The following is a 13,911-nucleotide window of genomic DNA, read 5'->3' on the forward strand; positions in this document are numbered from 1 at the left end:
CCTAACCCTAACCCTAACCCTAACCCTAACCCTAACCCTAACCCTAACCCTAACCCTAACCCTAAGATTTATATAATATAATGCCTATCTTTTATACTATATATAACTTTATTAAGGGAAATGCTTTTTATAGTTAAATATAATTCTTACTAACTATTACTTATATAATTATAGTTTATAAGTCTTAAGGATATATTATAAAGTAAGCTATTATTAATATCTTATAAAGAGACTTTTTTATAAGCCTTATATATATAATAGTATTATAAGTTAAGACTTTATAAGGCATTTTTTTTAATACTTTTTTTAACTTTTTTATAATTTATAATAAGACTAACCTAGCTAGGGATCCTTATTACCTTAATTATTAATGCTATATTCTTAAAATTATACTAGTGCTAGCTGCTTAAATTATTTTTATTATTATTTCTTCTTTTTTCTTTTCTTTTTTATTACCTTTATAGCTTTTTAATATATATTTAATATTTAAATAGTAAGAGTTTGCCTTTTAATACTAATTATATATATCCTTTATATATATTTTTTATATAAATAAATTCTAGAATTTTATTCTTTATATATATTAAAATATAATTAAAGACTAATAATAATTATAAAAATAGTAATAGTATCTTCTCTTTTTAATACTAGCGCCTATTTATAAAAGATATACTTAGCTATAGTTTTTTAAGCCTTATAAGCTTACTTATAGCTTACCTTATTATTATTACCTTTATTATTATTATTTAACTTAAGTGCTAGATCCTTATTATTAAGTATATTAATTATAAGATAAATAGCTATATAGTATTACTTTATTACTTAGTGTATTATTAATATAGTATATAGGAATTTAAAAGTTAAAAGATAAAAGAAATACCTTTTTATCTTCTTTATTAATAGTATAATTAAGTCTTTAAATAAAGAGCATAAGCTAATAATAGCTATAGTATATATTTAGTAATAAGAATAGTCTTAAAAGAGATAAGGAAGGAAGGAAGGTATATACTAGGGTCTATACTTATAGCTGCCTTTATTATAAAGCTTATAATACTAAGAGCTTCTTTTTAAATTTATATATTAATTAAAAGAAGTTACCTTCTTACTAGTAATAAGGCTTTTAATATAATTCTTATATAGTAAATCTTATAAGATTACTTTTACTACTGCTTATAATAAGCTAGCGCTATTATTATTAACTTAAAACTATATTATTTATTTCTTTAGCTTTTACTAAAAGTAATATAAAGTTAGCGCTTAAAAATATAAAGGATAGAAAGAGATATACTACTTTAAAGGAAGTAGCCTTAAGTATAGTAATAGCTTTACCCTTACCCTTACTCTTGCCCTTACCCTTAAGGTTAGCTTTTTTTAAAGCTATAATAAAAATCTTAAGTATATTAATAAGGAAAGTAGTAATAAAAATAAGGGTAATAATTATAATAATAAAAAAAGAAGAAAAAAGAAAAGATTAAGAATAGTAACTTAATATATATATTCTATTTATAATATATAAGGCTGTTTAGTATTTAATGCTATTATAAACATGCCTTTATTTAATACTTATATTCTACTGCCTATATTATAAAAAAGCCTTTAAAACAGTAGTATAAATATAAAGCTATATATTAAAAGGTATTAAACACTAAGCATTTTATTATTTAGTTAAAGTAGTAATATTATAATAACCTCTCTTTTAAGCCTTATGTATATAAGTGTTATAATACCTTTCTTTAAGCCTTATATATATAAGTATTATAGCCTCTTAAGCCTTATATATATAAGTGTTATAACCTATCCTTTATAAGTAATAATATCTCTTCTCCTTATAACACTAGCTAGATATTAATATTATAATTAGTATAGTAGTTTAAGGGGAGTAATAGCCTTTAGCTATTATATTAATTATATATATACCTGCTCTTTATATATAAGATATTTAATAAAATAACTAAAGTAATAACACTACCTTATAATAAGGCGCTTAACTTTTATAAAAGCAGTTAGAAAAAAGGCTTTAAGCCTTTTTACTTATATAAAAGCTAAGTATTATAAAATAAGTAATTAAGTCTTTAAATCTAGCCTGCAGTATATTAAAGCTAGTATATAAAGAGTTTTTACCTTTTTACTATTTTAGCTGTCTTTTTTTATAATAAGATAACCTTTATAAGTAGTAGATTATACTTACTAGCTAGGCTTAGGTATAGCTATAGTAATGCTTAGCAGAAGTAATTAAAGGTATAAGGGCATTACCTCTCTTACTATACTTATAAATATAATCTATAGCTTTAAAAAGGCCCTTAGTATTATAAAGCAGTTAGAAGGTTAAGCATTTAAATCTTATATAAGGCTTCTTTTTATAACTTTTTTTTTATATACTATACTATTAAGGCTGTTAATAATAAGGCTCTTAATAGTAATAATAATTATAAAGAGGGCAGGCAGGGCATAATATTAATTATCTATATCTAATAGGGCGCTAAAGCTGCGCTTGCGCTTTCCACGCAGCAGCTTCGCTTAGGCCCTTATAAACGCCTTTAGCAGGCATTAGACTTATTCCTTTCTCTTCTATTCTGGTTCTGTCAATTCATGGTTAATAAGCTCGACAAGCCCATGTCCTATAAACATCTAGAGCCCCAGACGTCAGGTGGAAGGCCTAGAGCATCAGTCTATTCTTTAGTGTTGCTTTACGCTTGCTCTTATTAGCTTAGGCTATGGAAAGCTGGCTTATGAAATCCGGGGCGGTTGGCTTGGGCGACTTGGAGCTCGCAGACTTTCCAGTCACCGGGCGCGGCGTCAAAACACTGCGTCGATTCAGGCAAGGGGAGAGAATCCTCACCATTCCCTCGGACATTCTTTGGAGCGTGGAGGGTGCATATCGCGATTCCCTTCTTGGTCCAGCTCTTCGCTCCTCGCTGCCGCCGCTAACTGTCGAAGACATCTTGGCTATATATATCCTCTTTGTCCGATCGCGCGAGTCGGGATACGATGGCATTCGAACCCATGTGGCAGCGTTGCCTGGTAGTTACTCTTCAAGCATCTTCTTTTCGGACGAAGAGCTGGAAGTTTGCGCTGGGACTTCTCTATACACTATCACAAAGCAACTTCAGCAAAAGATCGAAGACGATTACAGGGAATTGGTCGTCCGAGTGCTTGCACAGCATCCGGATCTTTTCCCACTCAACAAGTTCACTATCGAAGATGTAGGTTTCCTGCGCTGGCAATAGATGATATGTGCAGCCATTTAACTTTCCTTTTGCCTTCTGTCTCTAGTACAAATGGGCTCTCTGCACGGTGTGGAGTCGTTCAATGGATTTCACGCTGCCTGATGGAAGCTCACTCCGACTTTTGGCGCCCTTTGCAGACATGTTGAACCACTCGTCTGAAGTTCAGCAATGTCATGTCTTAGATGCCAAGTCTGGAGATCTCTCTGTCCTGGCAGGGAAAGATTACGAAGTCGGAGATCAGGTATGTTTGGCCTGTCGAAGAACACCAGTATAACTGCTTATCTGGTGCTGCCCCCCCTAGGTTTTCATCAATTATGGGCCGATTCCGAATAACCGCCTGCTGCGTCTCTATGGCTTCGTTGTACCTGGTAACCCTAACGACAGCTACGATCTCGTTCTTACGACGCACCCTATGGCGCCGCTGTATGAGCAGAAGCAGAAGCTCTGGGTGTCGGCCGGGCTCGATTCGACGACTACCGTCTCGCTCACGCTAACCGATCCGCTCCCAAAAAGTATTCTTCGATATCTCCGTATACAGCGGGCGGACGTTTCAGGGCTTGCTGCCATAGCCCTCCAGCAGATCGACGGTACAGACGGGAAGATCAGCGACTCAAACGAAACGGAGATTCTACAGTTCGTGGAAGAGTCGATCGGAAGTCTTCTAGATGGGTTCGCAACTCCATTGGAGAAGTTGGAAACCCAACTCGCAGAGGGCGTTCATCCGGTTGGAGGCAACGCGTGGGCGGCGGCGCACGTTAGTGTGGGCGAGCAGCGGGTGTTGAGATTAGCGAGAGCGAAAGCCAGGGATTTGCTAGCCGCGGTGGAGAGCGGAAGAGAAAGTAGATCCTCGTCCGCTCTGGCGAGATGCGCAAACTGCGACAAGGGTTCCGTGCCGCTGATGTTATGTGGGAGGTGTAAGTCGGTCATGTACTGCGGACGAACATGTCAAGTCGCCCATCACAAACAGCACAAGGTGGCATGCCGAGCTACTGCCCTGAAACGTTAATACGAGAGAAGGTCGTCTGAGAAAAAATAGCACTAAGGTAGACAGCGCTTAGAATACAGTTCAGTTAACAACCCACTTAACTAGACGGTGTTATATATACCTAGGTAATGCCTGTGATTGCTTTACTAGTACCTTGATATAAGGCCCTCAAGTCCGGCCTTGGGACATTTGCGAGGGAGTTATGCTTAGATCTATACGTCCTATCAAGCTAAACAAAAAGTCCTATAAGATCACATTAAGTCATGCGCCTCGCTGGGGCTTCGAACCGCTTAAATTAAGCTTGTGTATTAGAGTTATTTACCAACACTCTCTTTTTGCCTATGGACCCGCTCTTTTTCTATGAGAAGATCTCTAAGTCGACCCCTTTTTTTTTCAGAATGTTTACTTATTGCCACTATAATCATCTCCTTACCTGGGCTGAATTCTCCTCTCCTCATAATGAAGGAGAATGCTAGAACTTTGCGAAATTAAATATTCGCACGTTGAGTGCATCTCCGCCATCCGCGGGGTACTGCAACTTTCTGAGCTATATCTCAAGGAGTCGGATGTCATTGAGCTGCTAGCAGAGGGGTGGCCGGACATTATAACCTTAACTATGGGAGGGTTGGGGAAGACTGAAGAAGTAATATCACTACTTCGCCATCTACCTAGCATACATACGAGAGCCTAATAGCGACACACACAGGATTCAAGCAACAATATATTGCTATTTCGCCAACTGGCAGAATATCGGCCGTCTCTTAAGCCGCAACCCGTCTCAAGCCGAAGATCGGAGGGTAGTAACTGAAAGCGCGTCTCTGTTCGAAGTCATTCCTTCTCACGATATCAGTCTCACAGATAGTGGACGGGACAATCCTATCTTTCTGATTGACACAGAGCTGCATTGCTCTAAGGTACGAATGCCCCGGGGAAGTCAAGTACAGCCTTTGCAAGAGTCTGTTAACGATAACCTGTATAATTATGAGCAGGACGAAGCCTAGGCTAAATGGCGTGGGGAGTGTATTGCATGGGCCGTGTCGGAATTCTTCGAGGTTCTCAAGGACCATTTTCTCCAGCTCCAGTTTATTCTAATTAATTATTGGCTAGTTGTGGATGCCTACACTACTCTTGGCTGTAGGTCAGCTGGGATAAGGGAATTGCTATGGGATATCTATAGGGAGCACGGATAGCCGGACGTGGGCAAGTATCGAAAAGTGGATTGTCTAAATGCGGTGCAAAAGGCCGCGGATAAACATTACCATGTTGCTGCGGATAGATTGTCTAGATAGAGAAAAGGATTACTGACTCAACGCCAAGATGTCTCCCTTCTAAGTTACCTAGTATTATACGTATTATATAAGGGTCTACAGCAGCTGCATACAAGTGCACAGCTTATTATGCATTTAGACCAATCACTAAAGCTAAGCGATATTTTATCAGACTGAAGATAGTAAGAGGACTTTATTATGTTTACTGCCAGAAGACATAACATGCTTAGAGTCTAAATCACTTACTTAACCCAGGTTTATCATGTCGAGGAAAAGAAAGATTAAACTAACAACTGCAGCAATCTTTCTTTATAGAAGTGAGTCCTTTGGCCGCTGTGCAAGATACACTCTTGCTATCGCAACTGCCTACTATCGCGAGCGAGCTATGGCAGTGTACCACTCAGATGCTGCCGGCAATATTTTAATATCCCAAAACTCGCGGGAGCTCTCTTAACTGCAACTTCAATAACGTGTTATAAGAAGACTTCATGCCGACTGAAACAGATGTTGTTGTTTTGCCACCATGCCCATTTTCGTGTTATCGCTTGGGTGTCGCATTTCTACTATCGCTCCTTTATCTATCCTGTGGGGCTATTCCACTTATGGCGGTGCGGCCTCGTCGTGGTGGTTCGCATACAGTTCAGCTGCTGTGTCTCTCGCCCGAAGCTGCGCTATTGGATGGTTCTAAGCCGATGATCATGACAGGCGCAAGCACAGACACCGCCACAAGCAAAGCAGACAGTGTTGTGGGCCGGGGGGAGAGTGTTGAGCTGTGGATGTTGCCGGTCCTAGACGGGCCTAACCGCGTTAAATTCAATGTTCTAGGTTGAATAGCCATGTTAGTTAAGCGAAGCATTAAAGTTAAGTACTTCTCCTTGTCAACAATTAGTTAAATACGTTCTATATAGAGCTTCAATTACCTAATAACACAATTAAATAGCAGCTTACTAGGGCCATGAGTGAGTGCTGTACAATCGCTTCGTAATGCTTCATATAAGGCAAAGGTTTACATAACTTCTAGTTGCTGGACAATTGCCATCTATGACGGACTCCAGATAATCTGCAACAAAATTGCCTGAGGGCTCGCGTAGACCAGGCCCTGCCCCTGTCCGGTTGGAACCTCTGTGGCATAAAATGTCGACAATCCCTCAAAAACTAGGTGTGCGCCGTCCCAGCCAAAGCTGCTACCTGTAGTGATAGAAGTATCGCAGCTAAGAGAGGAGTCGCTCAAGATAGCACACTTTCCCTTGCTAGTGTTTAAAGCGAACGTTCTGCCATCCGCGTTAGGCGTGGCAGTGTAAGTAGCGGGAGTACCGCCGCTGTCGCGGTACCAAGTTCCACGGCTGATTAGAAAGCCACCACTCGTTGTGCCAGGAGTGTCGACAAACAAGTAACCCTTCCCAGAGAGAACACCAGATGGTACGCTCGGATGAGTAGCTGTGCCCGTGGTCGAAGACGTACGGGTGGCCGTCCTGACAGTTGTTGTGAATGTAGGGGTGCTGTACTTGGGCAGATACTTGATACCGGTTTTGGGACAAGTAGATGGAGCACCAACAGGCTCGACGGGAACAAATGTGCCGTTCTGGACCGAACCACGGACGTTGTAGTGATACCATAATTCGTTGAGCTCACCATTTCCGTCGCAGTTTATGACGACGTTCTGGCCATGATGCACGGTAAGAGCATCTTGGATCTTGGCCAGAGTATACGTCACCGTCGTTGATGGATAGATGCCGGCGGAAGCAAGCCAATCGTATGATGGAAGGGTTTGGAACAAGGTCGTAGCCCTCCTGAAGAAGTCGACAGCCTCTTGAGTGGGCTTATAGTTGGGATAGCACCGTGGCTCAAGAGTGCTGATACATGTGCCATGCTTCCCAAATTCGTGCTCCCAGAAACTTTCATCATTGCCTTGGTAGTCTTTCCAGTATATCTTCATGAAATCCAGCGTAGTGGGGTCTGCTTCTTCAAGAATGGCCGTAATGTTGGTGTACGCTCTAGAGCTGTCGCAGTTTTGCTCGTAGGTTCCATCACAATTGTCGGGCCTATACTCAAGATTTAGCTGACAAAAATTGATAATCTGATACGCGGGCATGTTACCAGAGGCCGTGGACTGTCCACGAGTTATTAGGGCCAGTAGACGGGTTAGTATCCCAGAATTGCGTGAGAAGGAGCTGACCACCAGGATAGACGAAGCGACAAGTATCAGAAACAGCAGTGGTATTGTGGCAGCTCAGCGGCATTAAGCATGAACCAGGGCTGGCCATCGCTGAGCCGATACTGAGAGCCGCACCAAGCATCCATCGCTGAAGTAGCATCCTTATAAATAGGGAGAGGAGTGAATTTTTAGAGACGGAAAGCTACGAGTGGATGTTTGATCTCTTATCGCCCGAACCACCCTTTTTATACTACTCCCGACATCCAATAAGCTTGTCTCTAGAATGGTCTAGCCTGCATTAGACAGCACTATCGTTAAAGATTACGGCTGCATTTGCACACCGAGGTTGAGATGCCAAGCGCTGAGGTGCTTAAAGCTGGGCAAAGGTTCTCCACTTGTCGGTTGGTTGACCTTCTAGTTGAAGTTAGCTGGACAGAAATACTACCTAAGTATGTACTTGAGACGGGATATTTGTTCTCCGTTAGGTATATGTGGCCGCCTTAATTGGCCCCAAAAGGCTTTTGAACACTCTAGTTAACTGTGAGATTCCTTTCTTTCTAGCGTATCATTATAAGTAATTGTTTTAATAACTTCTGCGTACGGCCTTGGATGCTGTTCCGAATCTTTTACCTAGCAGGTAGCTTGTGATGGTAGTGGTTCAGTTGCAGGCACGATCGCGATATACAATCGCATTGCACGTTTTATTGTGCTGTTAATACCACCCAGAGACGACAGTCTACGCCTCCATATACATACTTGAGAGTGAGCCAGGATCCTCATTACATGTATACTATCATCAATCGTCACCACATGATAGTCGGCAGGAATGTCTCCGTTAGTCTTTCCAGTAAGCCCTGTCTGCATCACTGGAGGTTGCGCAGCTGAGCGCACGTCGCCCTTTTCGGTGCTCAAGGACATCAGCATCGATACTTTTCCAGTGCCATGGACAACTCGCCAGAAAGTTTGAGGACACGGGCCACTCTGACGGAATATCTTCTGGAAAGCAAGATTTGGTCAGCTATAGCAAATTAACGGAGCTTCACGTACCTATGACAAAGTGAGAGGTGAAGCCACTGCGGCCCTTCTACAAAGCATGAATTGCCCCCCACAGCACAAGTTTACATACATATAGAAGTCTAAGTTCTTTTCAAAGCCATTTGCTAGAGCCTTTGAACATTGCATACCTTATATACTAACATGTCCTTCTAATCAATGCAATAAAGTAGCAGAGAAACTTTAAAATTAGGCAGGGGTGGCTCAGTTACAGAGGCTACACATGAATTCAGAGGTCAGTGGTTCTATAAATATAAAGCCTCCTCTCCTAACACTGTCTAGCTCTAGATGCCCCTAACATATAATCATACTATAACAACCTTGAGTCTCTAAGGTCATTAAGATATGTCTTATTCTAACTTCTTCTGTCGTTATAAAGAACTCGATGTTTGCGAGTTACTTCCTATTGTTATGCAATATGTTTATTATCGCAAAGCTCTCTTACTCTAGTTAATACTTTGCAAAGCACAGAATACGTTCATTATACACAACGTCTCGTAGTTTCTAAGCAGATTTAATATTTGTATTATCCGCGACTGAAATCTTTATCATGCTTTCTCCACTCTTATATATTCTAATCCAGCCTTTGCAATAGAAGGAAAAACACAACCAGCATAACAAGTCATAGTAAAACTTGAAAGAGAATAACGAAGACTAAAATATCTAGAAAATCTTCCTATCTTAGATCGAGACTGATAGTCCGTAGTCTGTAGTCTTCAGCAGGCATATTCCGTTTGACCTCTATGTGCGTGAATATAGAACAGCGTTACTGAAGGCACAGAGAATACTGTCCGGTTTGAAGTCAGGTTTGCCTTGTATTAGGAAGCCAAGCTTAGCCTATTAGCCTCTCAGCCTATTATGGCAAACTTAGTAGAGAAGGGATCGTAACACTACCTAGACTAGGATCGCGAGGCAAGCAGACCTTAGACAGTCCAAGGACAGCACAGGTGTGTATAGTGTAAGTTCTGTCAACGGCTATTCTCACCTAATGCTTTTCCTTCCGAACTGCCAGTATGTTTTATTCCCTCGGTATAATGCGCTAATGTAGAAAGGAATAATGCCACAGCCCATTAGCCTTGAATAGAGCCTATTTTCTACCTGGAAGATCGTCTCTCTTACTATATGTTTACTCCGTCCACTAATTCAGAGTGCAGCGCAATGCCACGCGCAACGTTTACGCTTTATTAGCCGTACGACAAGGCTATTCTGGAGAGAATGCTACACTCCACATATTAAAGGCGCATTCAACCAACTTCTTCATTGGGTAATATGCAAGGCGGGGATGAAGTTTATTAGCCGCCACTCAAGGCTATACGATGTTACAAACTCAGCGGGCTTTATCCTATGTTCCCGAATACTACATCGTGAGGATGTTTCAACGCACGGAGTCACAGACATCGCCCGTATAAAAGGGGACTAAAGCCCTGCAAGAAGCGCAACATGATGACAGAGCGGCTCACCTCAAGAGGCTTCAAGTATCATCCTCTGCGTATAGCAACATGATCGTCGGCATTTTCACCACGCTGGCTACGCTGGCCACATTGGCAGCTAGTGTGCCTCTAGAGGAGCGACAAGCTTGCTCAAGCGTTTGGTAAGATGATGATGGAGTTCTTCCAGGAGAGCCAAACACTGACATACATCAAGGGGGCAATGTGGTGGCCAGAACTGGTCGGGTCCAACTTGCTGTGCTGCGGGAAGTACATGCGTCTACTCAAATGACTACTACTCCCAATGTCTTCCGGGCGCTGCAAGCTCAAGCTCGTCCACGCGCGCCTCGTCGACGACTACTCGAGTATCGTCCACAACCGCCAGGTCGAGCTCCGTAACCCCTCCTCCTGGATCTACCACTACGAGAATTCCCCCAGTCGGATCGGGAACCGCCACATACTCAGGCAATCCTTTTGTTGGGGTTACTCCTTGGGCCAATGCATACTATGCCTCTGAAGTTAGCAGCCTCGCTATTCCTAGTTTGACTGGAGCCATGGCCACTGCTGCAGCAGCTGTCGCAAAGGTTCCCTCCTTTATGTGGCTGTAGGTTCTCCTGAACCCAAGATATTTCGACATTGAAGACTCATCATTTATTGCAGGGATACTCTTGACAAGACCACTCTCATGGAGCAAACCTTGGCCGACATTCGCACCGCCAACAAGAATGGGGGTAACTATGCTGGACAGTTTGTCGTGTATGATTTGCCAGATCGCGACTGTGCTGCCCTTGCTTCCAACGGTGAATACTCAATTGCCGATGGTGGTGTGGACAAGTACAAGAACTATATCGACACTATACGTCAGATCGTCGTCGAGTACTCTGATATTCGCACCCTCTTGGTTATTGGTACGAGTTTTCGGGGACCCTCGCCATCCCTGCCGTCGTGCTAATCGTTGTTACATCTTCTAGAACCTGATTCTCTTGCCAATCTGGTCACGAACTTGGGTACTCCAAAGTGCGCGAACGCCCAGTCTGCCTACCTTGAATGCATCAACTACGCCATCACGCAGCTGAATCTTCCAAACATCGCAATGTACTTGGACGCCGGCCATGCCGGATGGCTTGGTTGGCCGGCAAATCAAGATCCGGCCGCCCAACTATTTGCAAACGTTTACAAGAATGCATCGTCTCCAGCGGCTCTTCGCGGGCTGGCAACCAATGTTGCCAACTACAATGGGTGGAATATCACCAGCCCCCCCTCGTACACGCAAGGTAACGCCGTCTACAACGAGAAGCTGTACATCCACGCCATCGGACCTCTTCTTGCCAATCACGGCTGGTCCAACGCCTTCTTCATTACCGACCAAGGCCGATCTGGCAAGCAGCCAACCGGGCAGCAGCAGTGGGGTGACTGGTGCAATGTCATCGGCACTGGATTCGGTATTCGCCCATCGACAAACACGGGAGACTCGCTGCTGGATTCCTTTGTCTGGGTCAAGCCCGGAGGCGAGTGTGACGGCACTAGTGACAGCAGCGCGCCACGGTTTGACTCCCATTGTGCCCTCCCAGATGCCTTGCAACCTGCGCCCCAGGCTGGTGCTTGGTTCCAAGCCTACTTTGTGCAGCTCCTCACGAACGCAAACCCGCCGTTCATGTAAGCCGCTTCATGACGGGGGCTTTCAACTATGGCTTGGGATGATGTCGTCTTCCGCTTGGTGGAGCCTGTATATACTTCGGGTATCAGTAGCAAGTCAGAGGGTTGGAAAATAAGAGACCATTGACTTTACATCAATGATCCTAGCGTGCATCTGGATGTTATATTTTTGCCGTCAAGTTACGAGTGCATGGACGACGTTCCTCCACAAACCTCTTTTCAAATATCTCTGGCAGAGTGATTTCGTTTGTGTCCGTGATTAAAAATACCGAGTCTCTCATGAGTCATGAATGTCATTAGCAACGACATGCCTTGAAAGGAGCAGGACTTTGTCAGTCACGCAGTCTGCCTTGATGAGCTTAATCATGATCCGTCATCTCCACATACTTTATTCGCCGCGTTATTTTCGATTACATTATAAAGAGTGCCAATTTTCATCTCTCTATCTCCCTGCACTACCGTGTGATATGTATTTCGTGGTGACTATACCCAAATGACCTATAGCTGCGAAGCATGAGGTCAAGGCGAATAATCTGGCCATCTCGATTGCTCTGTGCTCTGACATTGACGCACAAAAGACAGACGCGGCTACAACCGCGACGATGATGCCTTTGCAGAGAAGACTTGCTCTTTTACTAATATCAGTAACAGCGGTACTTGGACGCCTGGCGCTGCTGATTGTGTTCATTACAACCTCGCCTGCCTGACTTGAACTCAGCTTCTTATTTGGCATTCCAAACATGACCAACGCATTCTTTTCCAGATAATATTCGTATGGGCGGGCTGTTATGTGTATTGAGCGAGCTACCAGCAGGCCAATCGGTGATGTCTTGCGTCGCATTGAATAGAAGAATCGATTGCGCATTCGATGCGCTTTCTGAGCTCCCGTTTCCGGCGACATTTCGCCAGACCGGATTCGTCGAAGTATGTCATCAACTGCATCTCCAATAGCCTGGTGGTAGTCTTGTCGTACATAACTGTCATGAATGATCCATTGGCAGCAAATGATGAGCATACCGCCGCACAAGTTCATATAGGAGGAGCTGAACAACTGAGCGATGTTATTAAGCCAGTAGCCCTCCATATCTGATAACCAGCTGCTGCGTATCATCTGGTTCATCTGGGTTAGTCTTCGGTAAATTCTTGTGTTGTCGAGAGCGGAATAAAGTCAAAGTCGACATTTGCCAATTGAATAAAAAAAAAAAAAACTCACCTACTAGTGTAGAAGTGACTCTCTCAAGCATGTATTTACTTTGCGTTGTCGACCTCAGCATACCTAAGCGTTGGTTGTATTCTTATCCCGCGGCCCACTCATATCTTACTGATTTGGCGATGCCACTGTAGTCTGTAGGTATGCTTGAATTGATGCTTGCCAAAAGAGCCAACAAATGATTATCACCACCTTTATCATTACCTGCATAAATGGCGGTAAACTCATCACGATGCTAGACAGGGTATCAAAAAGGTTTTTATGTTTGAGAAAGTAATGATCATCGTATTCTAATTGGTGGATGCGAGGTCTCTCGGTCCTTCCCTTTATGGTAAGTTCCGCTGGGGTAGCACAAACAACATGAATCCACAAGTTCGCCCGGATTAAAACCCGTTGCCAAGGTCTAGTGGTAACTTGTAGAGATATCTAACTCGTTCCAGTCAAAAAGGGTGTATTTATAGTATATAAAACTTCCACTTGCACTGAAAATGACAATGAAACTCTCCAATTGTATCCTAGTTCCTGGTGATGTGCTCGCTAACTTCAACCCCCTTACGCAATCCACTTTGCACTTTTCGCCTGGCCATTGTTGAAGGTAAAACAGTTGTATCCATCACCCAGCTCAGCTACCACCCCTTGAATCTCATTCGCGCAGTCCTCTTCACTGTAGAATACCACGGGCTGCTGCACATTGTCGAATTGGCTGCCTCGATACTGAGCACTGGCAAAGGCAGTTGTGGAGCTAATGCAGTCCCCTGGCTGAACAACAGTAGTTCCAACTACTATACCACCAGCACATCTTCCGTTTGTATAGGAATCAAAGAGCACAGGGTTCTGTGCAGAGACAACCGAACAGGCGGATAGAATATATAAGAGCTATTTCTTCTTGTGAGCTACTTGAATACGTACGATGGAAGAGAAGAAGGGGCG

At 42.9% G+C, this 13,911-nt stretch overlaps 5 protein-coding genes across 5 annotated transcripts; 3 read left to right on the forward strand and 2 right to left on the reverse strand.

Moving 5' to 3' along the window:
- Positions 1–2,714: 2,714 nt before the first annotated feature.
- BBK36DRAFT_1118356 (N-methyltransferase) lies at positions 2,715–4,233 on the forward strand (the record flags this gene model as incomplete). Its single annotated transcript, XM_024890470.1, has 3 exons — positions 2,715–3,203; positions 3,274–3,468; positions 3,529–4,233. 3 exons carry the CDS (start codon positions 2,715–2,717, stop codon positions 4,231–4,233), a joined length of 1,389 nt encoding a protein of 462 aa, XP_024749940.1.
- Positions 4,234–4,681: 448 nt separating this feature from the next.
- BBK36DRAFT_1168160 (hypothetical protein) lies at positions 4,682–5,501 on the forward strand (the record flags this gene model as incomplete). Its single annotated transcript, XM_024895140.1, has 4 exons — positions 4,682–4,855; positions 4,899–5,126; positions 5,214–5,346; positions 5,428–5,501. 4 exons carry the CDS (start codon positions 4,682–4,684, stop codon positions 5,499–5,501), a joined length of 609 nt encoding a protein of 202 aa, XP_024749941.1.
- A 1,018-nt stretch (positions 5,502–6,519) lies between these two features.
- Positions 6,520–7,720, reverse strand: BBK36DRAFT_1168161 (ribonuclease T2; the record flags this gene model as incomplete). The annotated part of the gene is made up of 2 exons (XM_024895141.1): positions 6,520–7,522; positions 7,578–7,720. The coding sequence occupies 2 exons, from the start codon at positions 7,718–7,720 to the stop codon at positions 6,520–6,522; spliced, it is 1,146 nt and encodes a 381-aa protein (XP_024749942.1).
- Positions 7,721–10,187: 2,467 nt separating this feature from the next.
- BBK36DRAFT_1168162 (glycoside hydrolase family 6 protein) lies at positions 10,188–11,775 on the forward strand (the record flags this gene model as incomplete). Its single annotated transcript, XM_024895142.1, has 4 exons — positions 10,188–10,279; positions 10,333–10,719; positions 10,776–11,023; positions 11,087–11,775. 4 exons carry the CDS (start codon positions 10,188–10,190, stop codon positions 11,773–11,775), a joined length of 1,416 nt encoding a protein of 471 aa, XP_024749943.1.
- A 1,758-nt stretch (positions 11,776–13,533) lies between these two features.
- On the reverse strand, positions 13,534–13,857 carry BBK36DRAFT_1117520 (hypothetical protein; the record flags this gene model as incomplete). The annotated part of the gene is made up of 1 exon (XM_024890360.1): positions 13,534–13,857. A coding segment is annotated over one exon (324 nt), but the record flags the coding sequence as incomplete, so codon positions are not given.
- Between the last annotated feature and the right edge of the window lie 54 nt (positions 13,858–13,911).

Source organism: Trichoderma citrinoviride (assembly GCF_003025115.1).
Source record: "Trichoderma citrinoviride strain TUCIM 6016 unplaced genomic scaffold BBK36scaffold_6, whole genome shotgun sequence".
In the NCBI taxonomy this organism is placed as follows: Eukaryota; Fungi; Ascomycota; class Sordariomycetes; order Hypocreales; family Hypocreaceae; genus Trichoderma; species Trichoderma citrinoviride.